We start from the raw sequence: 13,585 nt of genomic DNA on the forward strand, positions 1-13,585 counted from the left end.
AAAATCCAATGATGAGGTTCTGGTCAGCCGGTGTTACAGTAAAAGACACTTGCCCAAGGTACTATGCTGTGGAACTGAACTTGGAACCATGTAGTTGCAGAGCAAACTTCTTACCATATCTGGAAATTATTTTATAAACGTTGTAAATTTTATTTTATGATTGGAAAATTAAAAAATCACAAAAAGCAAAATGAAAAGAAATCAAAGCTGCGAATAATTATGAATAATATAAATAAATAAAAAATGTTCTAACATATTTTTTTCTGTCAAATTCTTTTTATCTTCTAATCCATCTGTCATGGTTCCTCCTCTCTATCAAGTTTTGTCTTCTTATGAAATCATCTGTAGTGACTTGTGTCTTCTTCACATGTTTCTGCCATTATCTTCTTCCAGCATCTTTGATACCGGGAGACCTGGGGAAACGATATCTTCCATGTTAAAACACCGTTTCTTTGCTGAAGTCAGACGCCGTTGATATTCTGTGAACAATGACCATGAAATTGAGGGTCAAACATCAAGAAAAAAGAAGGGAGACTCCAATCTGTTCTTCAATCTACGGTAATCAACTGTAAACTTGTCTAATCTAAATTAAAACTCTGCCATGTTGAGTTCATACTTTTACTCCATGTGTTGTAGTTGTTGTTGTTATTGTTGTCTTTGTTGCTGTTCTTTTACTTCATGTTGTGGTCGTAGTGGAGTTGCATGTTGTTGCTATAGCTGGTGGTATTCTGCCAGTCTCTTGCCAAATGGTTAAATCACGGGGATGTAAACAAAACAGAATAGGTTGAGGAGTGACGACAGTGCGAGAAACACACGCATCTTTGTAAATATTAAAACTTGATCATATTCTGTTCACTCTTTCACTTTTTCTTTTGTTGTTGTTGTTGCTGTTGATGGTGATACTGTTCTTGTTGTTGTAAGTTATGAATGTTGTTGTGGTGGTTGTCATCATAATTGTTGTTGTTAAGGTGGTGACCTGACAGAATCATAAACACAACAGGCAAAATGCTTAGTGACATTTTCATCCATCTTTCAATTTTTTTCTTATAAGTTTAAAATTAACTTTTATTACATACTAGCTTAAAATCTTAGCCCCTTGTGGGCAATAAAGAAATAAGAAACACTAGCTCAAAAACCACACTCCATACAGACTTTTAAGCTAGCTCCTGTGGAGGGCTAATTGGGCCAGCAGCCCCAAACTAAAGAATGCTAAATAGCATGACTATAATAAGTCTATAATGACTATATGCCCTGGTGGTGTTTGATCAGAGGTTAAGGATGGATGAGAATTAATTCTGTAATGCAATCATTCTATTGTTCCAGTCCCAAGTTGAATTCCAACTGTTGGCCAATTTGTCCCAAAGTTCTTATCTCGGCATAAAATTTAGGAAGCAAATGTACCTATAGCAGAAAGGATTATTATTATTATTATTATTACTTCCGCTTTAGTGAAGGCAGAGATATTGTTTTCAGTCGTGTTTGTTTGTTTGTTGGTCCGTGGACAAGATATCTCAGGAACCACTGGATGGATTTGGATGAAACTTTCAGGGATGCCTGGCACAAACTGATTAGATTTGGGGATTGATCCAGTACCAGACAAGGATTCTGGATTATTTTTCCTAGCGGTCAGGTTCATTTTTATTATTGTCATTTGTGAGATCAGTCAAGTTTATTTCAGATATTCTCATTTTAAAAATCATCTCTGGCTAATCATTGAGAGGATGTTGGTGTTGCTTTGGTGGAAGTTTGTGCTCTCTAAGCGCTCTTATTATTAAGATAGTTTAATAGACAAATAAGTAGAGATAAATAGATAGTTTGATAGATTAAAAAGTAGAGATAGATAGATAGATAGATAGATAGATAGATAGATAGATAAGTATAGATAGATAGATAGATAAGTAAAGACAGATAGATAAATAAGTAGACAGAAAGATAGATAAACAAATACATAGACACACAAATAAGTAGAGATAAATAGATAGTTTGATAGATTAAAAAGTAGATATAGATAGACAGATAGATAGATAGATAGATAGATAAGTATAGATAGATAGATAGATAAGTATAGATAGATAGATAGATAAGTATAGATAGATAGATAGATAAGTATAGATAGATAGATAGATAAGTATAGATAGATAGATAGATAAGTAGACAGAGAGATAGATAAACAAATACATAGACACACAAATAAGTAGAGACAGACAAATAGGTAGACATAGATAGAGAGACTTAGACAGACAGGAAGACATAGATACACAAACTGATAAAGAGAAAAATAAGTTCATAGATAAATGAGTGGATAGATAGACAGACAAACTGATAGACAGAGGGAGAGAGAGAGAGATAAATGGAGAGATAAATAAAGAAGGAGTGATTCAAATGGAGACTGTAAGAGATGAGGAGAAAACAAAGTTGAGTTTTTTTCTATTAGAAAGATTTGGAAACTCTGGGCTGGAGAGAGAGAGAGAGAGAGAAAGAGGAGGAAATAGAAAAGAAAAGAGGAGGAAAGAAAAAAGGAGAGAAAATGAAAGGGGGAAACTTAGTGTGAGAGAGAGAAAGAGGGAGAGGGTTAGAGAGACAGTGTGAGTAAGGGAGAGAGATACAGAAGGACAGAGTTAGAGAAAGATAGATAAAGAGAGAGTGAAAGAGAGATTTCAGGAGAGAAAGGAAGGGAGGGGAGGGGGGAGAGAAAGAATTACGAGAAGAGATAAAGATGAGAAACAGTTGAAAAAATAAGATACAATGTTTTAAAAAAAAAAGACAATAATTTGGACATTTCTCTAATTAGTTCATAAATTAATTAATTCGTGATTAACTAAAGATTGATCAAAGGATACCATAGAACATGTGTGTGTGAGAGTAGTATGTTGTCGGGTGCAGGTTTCAAACAAACGAACCGAGAAGCATGTGATTTCAGAGTTTACCGATTACCGACAAAGCCATGGTATGTGTGTGTATATATGTATGTATATATATATATATATATATATATATATATATATATATATATATATATATATGAGGAGGGTGGTGAAAAGTTCCTGGCTTTGTGTAAAAGAAAATACAAGAGGATCAGTCAATTATGATTTTATTCAATATTTTCCCCTCTGAGATTCACACACTTATTACAGTGGTCCTTCAGTTTTTCTAAGCCCTGTAACAAGAACTCAGAAGCTTGGGCCCCCAACCAGGACTTTTGTGACAACCTTAAAGTCAGGAACTTTGCAGCACCCTCACACACACAAATCTGGCCTTCATTTGGTTCTTGAACATTCAGCATTGGGATCTGATTTCAAAGCATTTGGGTTGCTATTTCTAGCAGGCAAAGCTAGACTGATTCATACCATCTTGGTTGGCTTTTGTCAGATGATGTTAGAGACCAATAAATGACATTTGCTTCCTAAATTTTGTATCGAGATTAGAACTTTGGGACAAATTGGCCAACAGTTGGAATTCAACTTGGGACTGGAACAATAGAATGATTGCATTACAGAATTAATTCTCCTCCATCCTTAATCTCTGATCAAAGACCACCATGGCATATAGTCATTATAGACATATTATAATCATGCTATTTAGCTCTCTTTAGTTTTGGGGCTGCAAGCACAATTAGCCCACTGCAGGAGCTAACTTAAAAGTCCATATGGAGTGTGGTTTTTAAGCTAGTGCTTAAGAATAATGGTAATAATCATCCATTCCACTATAGGCACAAGGCCTGAAATTTGTAGAGAAGAGGCTAGTTGAATATATTGACCCCAGTGTTCAAGTGATATTTTATTATTTTATCAACCCCTGAAAGGATGAAAGGCAAAGTCAACCTTAGAGAAATTTGAAATCAGGATGTAAATATGCTGGAATGATGCTATGTCTTTCGTTCAACATGCTAACAATTCTGCTAATAACGATAATAATAATGATGATAATAATGATTAGAATGATGATAATTACAACAATAACTACAATGATAACAACAACAAGGACACTAACAACGCTTAAGAATAGAATAGAATTGAATAAATACTTCATATCAGCCGATTGTTGTATTTAAGATTTCCCTCTGGTATTAACCAAAAATGGCACTGAAAATTGAAGGAGAAAATCTCGAAAAGATTGATACCATCCATAAAACCCGAAATATTAAGTATTTTTGGCATCGTGGATTATATTATATTGCTGTTTTTCTATTTCTTTTTGGCTTGTTTTGCTTTGTTTTACATTTAATTTCATTTTATTGTTCGTTTTCCATCCCCACATTCCCCACCACAATCTATGCTACTCGTCATTTCCCAGCCACCGACAGACCAAACTCCTACACCAACTCTACCAACGTATAACAAGCAAGTGAGTGGAGTTACTAAGAAATTTTCTGAAATGGCCATAATAATTGATTAAAAAGTCGACACTATTTCAAGGAGAAATAAAAAGCGGACCAAATAACATAAATTTCATTGAATCCCAAGTGACGATATATAAATTGTACTGAGAGAGAGTCTGTTTTCCAAGTTATAAAACAATCATCAAACACTCAAATACGTTTTCATGGCAGACATCTTTGTTTTGTTTCTTCTGCCATTTTTATATCTTCTTCCTTGTCCGTGTGTCCTGGACTAGGGCTTCACACAACCTGATCTTATATGCACATACACACACACATACATATATATATATATATATATATATATATACACACATACATACAAGGTGAAAGGGTTAATGGGAAGAGCGAAACAAAACTGTCTGCTGCAATGTCCGCGATGATCAGTGATAATCTATTTGAGCCGAGGTTGAGAGGTGGGATGCAGACAAACAGATATTATAACAATTACCACTGTCATTATCACCTTTTGTTGCTATTGTTATCGCCATTATTATTAATATTATTATTATTATTATTATTATTATTATTATTATTATTATTATTATTATTATTATTTCTGTTTTGGCTTGTGTGTATGCTGTGTGCCTATGTGAATGTGCACATAAGGCAAGTGTTTAAATACATACACGCACACACATGTAGTTACATATGTCTCTCTTTGTTTATCTGTCTGCCTTTTCTCTCTCTCTCTCTCTCTCTCTCTCTCTCTCTCTATATATATATATATATATATATATATATATATATATATATATATATATATCTCAACACATACAGACATACGAATATATATACATACATTCACGCACATCTGTGCAATGTATATATATATATATACACCCACATACTCATGCACACAAACATATCCACAGACCACACATTTTAGATATATACATATATACACTCAATGTATGTGTGTGTGTACACACATGCACACAAACATATCCTCATAACACACACATTGTACATATGTGTGTGTGTGTATTCATATACATATACACAAGCATATCATAACACACACATTATATATAACATATACATACATATATACATACACATATTTTCACTCACATACAATATATATATAAATGTATATATATATATATATATATATATATATATATATATATATATATTTATATATATTATATATAAAAAAAACATATACTCACACAAGCATACTCTCATAACACACACATTATATATTACATATACACACACATACACCCGTTAATTTAATTTCCAATCCCTACATAGACTTTCTTCCTTCCTTCCTTTCTTTATTCCTTCCTTCCTTTCTTTCTTTCTTTCTCCATAACTTCTTTCTTTTCATCTTTCTTTCCTTTCACTTTGTTTCATTTCTTTTTTTAAAATTTCATTGCATCTTCTAATCTTTTTCTATCAGTTTCCTATTGTTTTTCTCTTCTTCGTCTTCCTTTATAGCACCAGACTCCACCCCCACCCCCATCCAAGTCTCTCTCCCTCCCCTCACCCCACCCCACAGTGTCGTGAAAATCAAATAAAACTTATCGATAAAACATTCAAGAAAATAACCGAATACATAAAACAAACATAAAAAACAGAAACAGATAGATCATAAATATATGTACCCTTCCACATGACCATCTCTTAGTGCTATGTGATTGTGTTTGGCCTTTTGGTAAGAGTGCCAAGGTCACAATTGTAATACCATGGGTTCAATTCCTGGATGACACAGTGTGTCATGTTTCTGGACCAGGTACTTCACTTTATGTTGCTCCAGTTTATCCTTTTTTAAAAACTTTCTGTAATAATAATAATAATAATCATAATAATAATAATAATAATAATAATAATAATGATAATAAAAAGTCTTTCACAGAAAGCGTACAAGCGTAGACATGACAATGTAGCCCAAAACCTCCACTGGCTACTATGCTGTAAGTATGGATATAAGGTTACGGGTGCTTGGTACCAACATACACTGGAAAAGGTAATGGACACAAAGTGGAAGGCAAAAATCCTCTGGGACTTCGATTTCCAAACAGACAAGGTATTGGAGCACAGAAGGCTGGATGTAGTAACCTTTAGGAGGGACAATCAAGAGTGCCTAATAATCGATATGGTAGTGCCAGGAGATCAACATATCATCATGAAAGAAAGAGAAAAGATTGATAAATATGGAGACCTGAGAATTGAGATCGCTAAGATGTGGCAGCTACGAGAGGTGAACATAAAGGTTATCCCTATTGTTATTGGAGCATTGGGTTCAATACCACCCAATCTGAAAACACAACTGAAATTCTTAGAGATATCCTACAATCTAGATGCATTGCAAAAATCAGCATTACTTGGAACTGCACGCATATTGTGTAAAGTACTGTCTGTCTGAGGTCCTTGTTAACAAACAGTACAAACCCCCGGTAGGCACAATAGCTGCAACCAACAACATCACAATATTGGATATTGTGTGACAAATAATAATAATAATAATCCTTTCTACTATAGGCACAAGGGCTGAAATTTTATGGGAAGGTATAAGTCGGTTAATTTGTGGTTGGTAAACAAGCTACTTGCCACACAGTCACTCCTGCGCCTATATATATATATATATATATATATATATATATATATATATATATATATATATACATATATATATATATATATATGTATGTTTGTGTGTCTATGTTTGTCTCCCCAACATCACTTGACAACCGATGCTGGTGTGTTTAGGTCCCCGTAACTTAACAGTTCAGCAAAACAGACCGATAGAATAAGTACTAGGCTGACAAAGAATAAGTCCTGGGGTCGATTTGCTCGACTAAAGGCGGTGCTCCAACATGGCCGCAGTCAAATGACTGAAACAAGTAAAAAGAGAGTGTATATATATATATATATACGACGGGCTTCTTTCAGTTTCATTCTACCAAATCTACTCACAAGGTTTTGGTTGGCCCGAGGCTATAGTAGAAGACACTTGCCTAAGGTGCTACGCAGTGGGACTGAACCCAGAACCATGTGGTTCGTAAACAAGCTACTTACCACACAGCCACTCCTACGCCTATGATGATGATGATTTCAAATCTTGACAAAGGCCAGTGATTCCAGGGGGTGGGGGTGGGGGAGTAAGTTGACTACATTGACCCCCAGTGTTTAACTGGTACACACATATTAGCTTCATGCACACACATTTGCTTGCTCATGCACATATGCCAAGTTCCCAGTTATCCCCCTTGCTACCCATGCCTCATATTACCTCTCACAATTGTCCACCTTGCTACTCATCCCTCTAGCAACCTCTTCTTCTTCAAGTCATTTCAGTATGCGGTGACCATCTCATTGAGACATATTTATCATTTTCCCATTTTTTCTTTCCCACCTCATCTATATTTTTTCAGTAGAAGAGCATATACTAGAAACATAAAAGACTTTCCCTTCTATTTTTCCCGAGCGTAAACCTAATATACCATTTTCTTTTAATCTCATTATCATGCTTTATACTTTTGAACCATTTTATATGTATATATTCGTATCATCGTATTGGATGCTGGTTATTGAGTAGGTCATCAAGGTATTATCTCATCTGTTTATACCTGTTTAAAATTTTACCTGAAGACAGTGGAATTATGCTATGATGTAATCCATGAATACATCAATAAAATTCTACTGAAATAGCTGGAGTAAATTTTAAACCCTATTTGCATTCTTCTTTGTGTGTGTATGTGTGTGTGTCCGTGTGTGTGCACAGATGAACTAATACATAGATATACATCTGCAAATACACTTTCACACATACATTATATACATTACCATATATACACAAACAAACATACACTCATGTAGACACACACATACACACACACACACCTAAAGATATCCTTGCATATACACACACACACACACACACACACACACACACACATATATATACATACATGCACATGCATGCATACATACAGATATACATACGTACATATATACTTATACATACACACACAAACACACATATACACCTAAGAATGCACATACACACCTAAAGATATCTTTGCATACACACACACACACACACACACACACACACACACACACACACACACACATCTGCAAATATATATGTACATACATCCATACATGTATGTGAAGACACATACATCCACAAAGCACACACAAGCATACATGTACATTCACACACACTTATACACACACACACATATATACATACATGCACATGGATGCATACATACAGATATACATGCGTGCATATATACTTATACACACACACACATATACAAAAATACACAAGCACATACATATATATACACACAGAAACATATGCATACACAAAAACATACACATATGCATACATATGTGTATATATATGTGCACACACACACACACACACATATATATATATATATATATATATACATATGTACACACTCACACATGCATACATATATACACATACATGTACAAACATACACTTATAGACATACACCCATACTGAACATACATACACATACATGCATGGACACACATACGCAAACATACATATGCACACGCAAACACATACACATGCATACAAAGGTATAGAGTTACATACACACAAACATGCACACACACACACACATACATACACATGCATACAAAGGTATAGAGTTACATACACACAAACATGCACACACACACACACACACACACACACACACACATACACACATTAAATGAAGGAGATAGTAAAGCTAAAATAACAAAAACAACAATAGCAACAGCCCCTCACAAAAAGAATAGGGTCTGGGAATTACAAGGGACTGGTGCATGCTGGGATACGGAATGCATGGTGTAGGGGTTAGCAGGGTAAGGGGGTCTGTGAGTTGTTTTAGTTCAATATTAAATCTGGTTGACAACATAAAGATATTCCCTTCTGAGAGATAATGTTGGTGGCTTATGATTGGGGGAGAAGTGGGAGTAGATGGTGAGAGAGGAAGGATGATTGGTTTGAAGAGGGGGAGAGAGAGAGAGATAAGGAGAGTGTGTGGGGGTGATAGAGAGAGGGAGAGAAAGTGTGTGTGTGTAAGTGTGTGTGTGTGTGTATGATATAGAGGGGGAAAAGAGAAAGTGTATGTGATAGAAATGGAAGAGAGAAAGGAAGAAAGATTGGTGTAGAGAGGAAGAGAGAGAAAAGGAGAGGGTGTGTGTGATAGAGAGGGGGTGAGAGGGGAAGAAAGATTAATATAGAGAAGGGGAGAGAATGTGTGTATGATAGAGAGGGGGAAAAAGAGAAAGAAAGTGTATGTGATAGAGATGGAAGAGAGAAAAGGAGAGAGAGAGAGAGAAAAGGAGAGTGTGTGTGGGTGATAGAGAGGGGGAGAGAATGGAAGATTGGTTTCGAGAGGGGGATAGAGAAAGAGAGAGGAAGAAGGAGTGTATTGAGAAAGTGGGAGGGAGAGAGAGAGATAGAATGAGAGAAAGAGAGGAGGAATAATTGTGTATAGAAATAGATAGATAGAAAGATAGAATGAGAGAAAAAGAGAGAGAAATAGAGAGTGGTATATGGAGAGAGGGAGAGAAAGAGGAGTAGGTATAAAGGATGGTATTCTTTCATTTGACTGTGGCCATGCTGGAGCACTGCCTTCAGTCGGACAAATCAACCTCCGAACTTATTGTTGTGCACTTGCTTTTAATGAGTCTGCAAAAAGAAAAAAAAAAACAAGGCTTGAAGATGCCATTATGAAAGACTGCTGAATGTGGAGAATGAATGGGAGGAGAAGAGTCTGCTAAATGTTGACCCAACTCAGGGACCAGCTACTTGAATTGACAGTACCTTGGTAGATAAAGCAATTAAGGATATGAAGACATGAAATGCCCCTGGCCCATCAGGCATCACCACTGAGATGCTTAAAATATCTGGCGGTGTGGGTTATGGTCTAGTCACCCATATTGTAAATCAGGTGGTTCATGAAGGAATCATACCCGTTGACTTATGTAGCAGCACCATAGTCCACTGCTACATAGTTAACGGTGATGCCTTAAAAAAAATAAATGTGCCTTTTTAAAGCCTAGCCAGGCTCATGGGCCCGGTTTCCCGGTTTTAATGGTGTATATGTTCCCCAGCTGGACGGGACGCCAGTCCATCGCAGCGTTACTCATTTTTGCCAGCTGAGTGGACTGGAGCAACGTGAAATGAAGTGTTTTGCTCAAGAACACAACGTGTCACCCGGTCCAGGAATCGAAACCACAATCTTACGATCATAATGCTGACACCCTAACCACTAAGCCACATGCCTTCACAAAGCCTAGACAGGCTCATGGGCCCAGTTTCCTGGTTTCCATGGCGTATGTGTTCCCCAGCTGGATGGGACGCCAGTCCATCGCAGCGCTACTCATTTTTGCCAGCTGAGTGGACTGGAGCAACGTGAAAATGAAGTGTTTTGCTCAAGAACACAACGCGTCGCCTGGTCCAGGAATTGAAACCACAATCTTACGATCATGGTGCTGACACCCTAACCACTAAGCCATACGCCTCCACAAAGGTGATGCCTTAGATAGAAATAATTAACAGAGGTATTGAATTGTTGGATCAGGTGATAAAAATTGTGGAGAGAGTCATAGTCCACCTAATCAGGGAGAGAGTTAGTCAAGATGAGATGCAGTTTGGGTTTGTGCCAGGTAGAAGCACCACTGATGCTATATTTCTGGTAAAGCAGCTGCAGGAGAAGTACCTAGCCAAAGATAAACGTCTGTACTTGGTTTTTGTTGACTTGGAGAAAGCTTTTGATAGAGTCCCCCAATCCATTATCTGATTGTCAATGCAGAAACTAGGGATAGACAAGTGGTTGGTGAGAGCTGTACAAGCCTTGTAAAGGGACACTATCAGTAAGGTGAAGGTGAGCAACAAGTACAACAAAGAATTCAGGGTACAAGTAGGGGTTCACCAAGGATCAGTGCTCAGTCCTCCGCCCCTTGTTCATCATAGTCCTCTAGGCAATAACAGAGGAATTCAAGACAGGCTGCCCCTGAGAGCTCCTCTATGCTGATGACCTTGTTCTTATAACTGAATCACTACTAGAACTAGAGAAGAAGTTCCAGGTATGGAAACAAGGTCTAGAATCAAAAGGCCTTAGAGTTAATCTAGCAAAATCCAAAATCATAGTAAGTAGGAAGGCAGACAAATCCCAAGCCTGCTCAATCTATAGAAAAGGCATTGGTAGAAACTCCTTGAGATGCAACAACATCAAAGGGAGGTTAACAGATAAACTATCCTTTGTATGTGGGAGATGCACAGGCATAGTAAATGCTGAACATGTGCAGAAAATAGACTCCATCAACTGCCAGAGGGGCAAGCTAGAGGTAGTAGATAGCCACTGGTATCTAGGTGACCAGGTTAGTAGTAGAGGTGGATGTTCTGCAAGTGTAGCTGTGATGTTGGAGTACAAACACAGACACACAAACATATATGAACACACACACATATATATATATATATATATATATATATATATATATAGATATATATATATATATATATATATATATATATATATATATATATATATATATATATATATATATATATATATATATATATATATAGATATATATAGATATATATATATATATATATATATGTATATATGCGAGTAAAAATAAATACAAAAAAGGTGGGTTTTTTGTATGATTGTGTATAGAGGAATATATTATTTTGTTTAAAAGAGTTCCAACACTGTCTGTTTTTTATGTTTTATTTATATTCCTGCAGAACCAATGTGGGGTATAGAATATGGAATATACAATATATAATATAATATACAATATACAATATAAAATAAAATAAAATAAAAATGGATGGCACCATGAAAGAAAGTATTGAATGTAGATGAAATATTGAGTGTTCAATATAAAGGATCAAATATATAAATATATAAATATAAATATATAAAGACGACTCGAGTTTCAGGGCTATTTCCCTTCGTCATGGCCGATATGACAGACTTATACACACACGATGGGCTTCTTTCAGTTTCCATCTGCCAAATCTACTCACAAGGCTTTGGTTGGCCTGAGGCTATAGTAGAAGACACTTGCCCAAGGTGCCCCGGATTGGGACTGAACCTGGAACCATGTGGCTGGTAAGTGAGCTACTTACCACACAGCCACTCCTGCACCTATTTGTAATTTAACAAACTGATGACAGTTTGTTAAATTTCAAATTCCCTGGATTTCTACACCTATCATATTTGTTAGCTTGGTTTATTTTTCTTCACAGAGAGCTTATAAAGTATTTCTCCTGGATCCCTGATCCCTTATTACATTTGATATATATTAATATTTCATTTAGGCACATAGCAATACTAATAATATGATGTTAGAATTCGGTATTCATATGCTTCAGGAAAAGCATCAGTCAAGTACAGAGCAAAATAAAAATTTAAATAAATGGCAATCAACTTTTATTTCTTGTCTTACAAGTGTTCAATGCGGCCACCATCTACAGCATGGGCAACATCAATGTGATAAGAGCTTCCTCCCAGATGCGTATCAGCTTGGTCTGCGAGATCCCCTAGACCTCACCGTGTGTGATTTTTTTTCTTGTGGGGGATATGTAAAAGATCCTGATATACTGATAGGCATCTAGGAGGAATTCTCTTATCACACTGATGTTGCCCGTGCTGCAGGTGGTGGCCACATTGAATACTTGTAAGACAAGAAATAAAAGTTGATTGTGAGTGAATACCTGTGACTTAGCTGGAGTTTTCTCTTGCTTTTCATTTTTAAAATATTGCATAATGAAATCAGTTCATTCTTTTTGAATAACCCTGTATATATATATATACATATATATATATATGTCCGCCACTACATTCCTCCAGGGCAAGGTTTAATTTGTGTATACAAATTTAATTTGCGGTCCATGGGAAGAGCCGTTTTAACGATGCGTCCTACCCAGCTTTTCGAAACGCCGGTGTTAAAACGGGGGTAGCTGATGAAGGAGAATGTTCTCTATGTGGCTTGTGTGTTTTCTCGTCTACGTTTTGTTTGCAATGTCCTGTACCCAGATATGCACCTATACATACAGGTGGATGTCGGTATGCACATACCTGTACGTATATATGCATATACTCATTTACTATTTGTTTATATATATATATATATATATATATATACACACACACACCATATGTTACATATTTATTATATCATACCTTGATTCTGTGTAGACTA

At 36.1% G+C, this 13,585-nt stretch overlaps 1 protein-coding gene across 3 annotated transcripts in view; it reads left to right on the top strand.

The window, feature by feature from the left end:
• Positions 1–13,585, top strand: part of LOC106876278 (uncharacterized) — a 1,065,409-nt gene that overhangs the window by 77,714 nt on the left and 974,110 nt on the right. For all 3 annotated transcript variants that reach the window (XM_089345612.1, XM_089345610.1, XM_089345611.1), the window contains exon 2: positions 394–558. In XM_089345612.1, coding sequence (XP_089201738.1) covers positions 489–558 — 70 coding nt within the window. In that variant the 5' untranslated portion in view covers positions 394–488. The remainder of the gene's footprint in view (positions 1–393; positions 559–13,585) is intronic.

This window comes from Octopus bimaculoides, chromosome 29 (genome assembly GCF_046866305.1).
Source record: "Octopus bimaculoides isolate indiv1 chromosome 29, ASM4686630v1, whole genome shotgun sequence".
Lineage (NCBI taxonomy): Eukaryota > Metazoa > Mollusca > Cephalopoda > Octopoda > Octopodidae > Octopus > Octopus bimaculoides.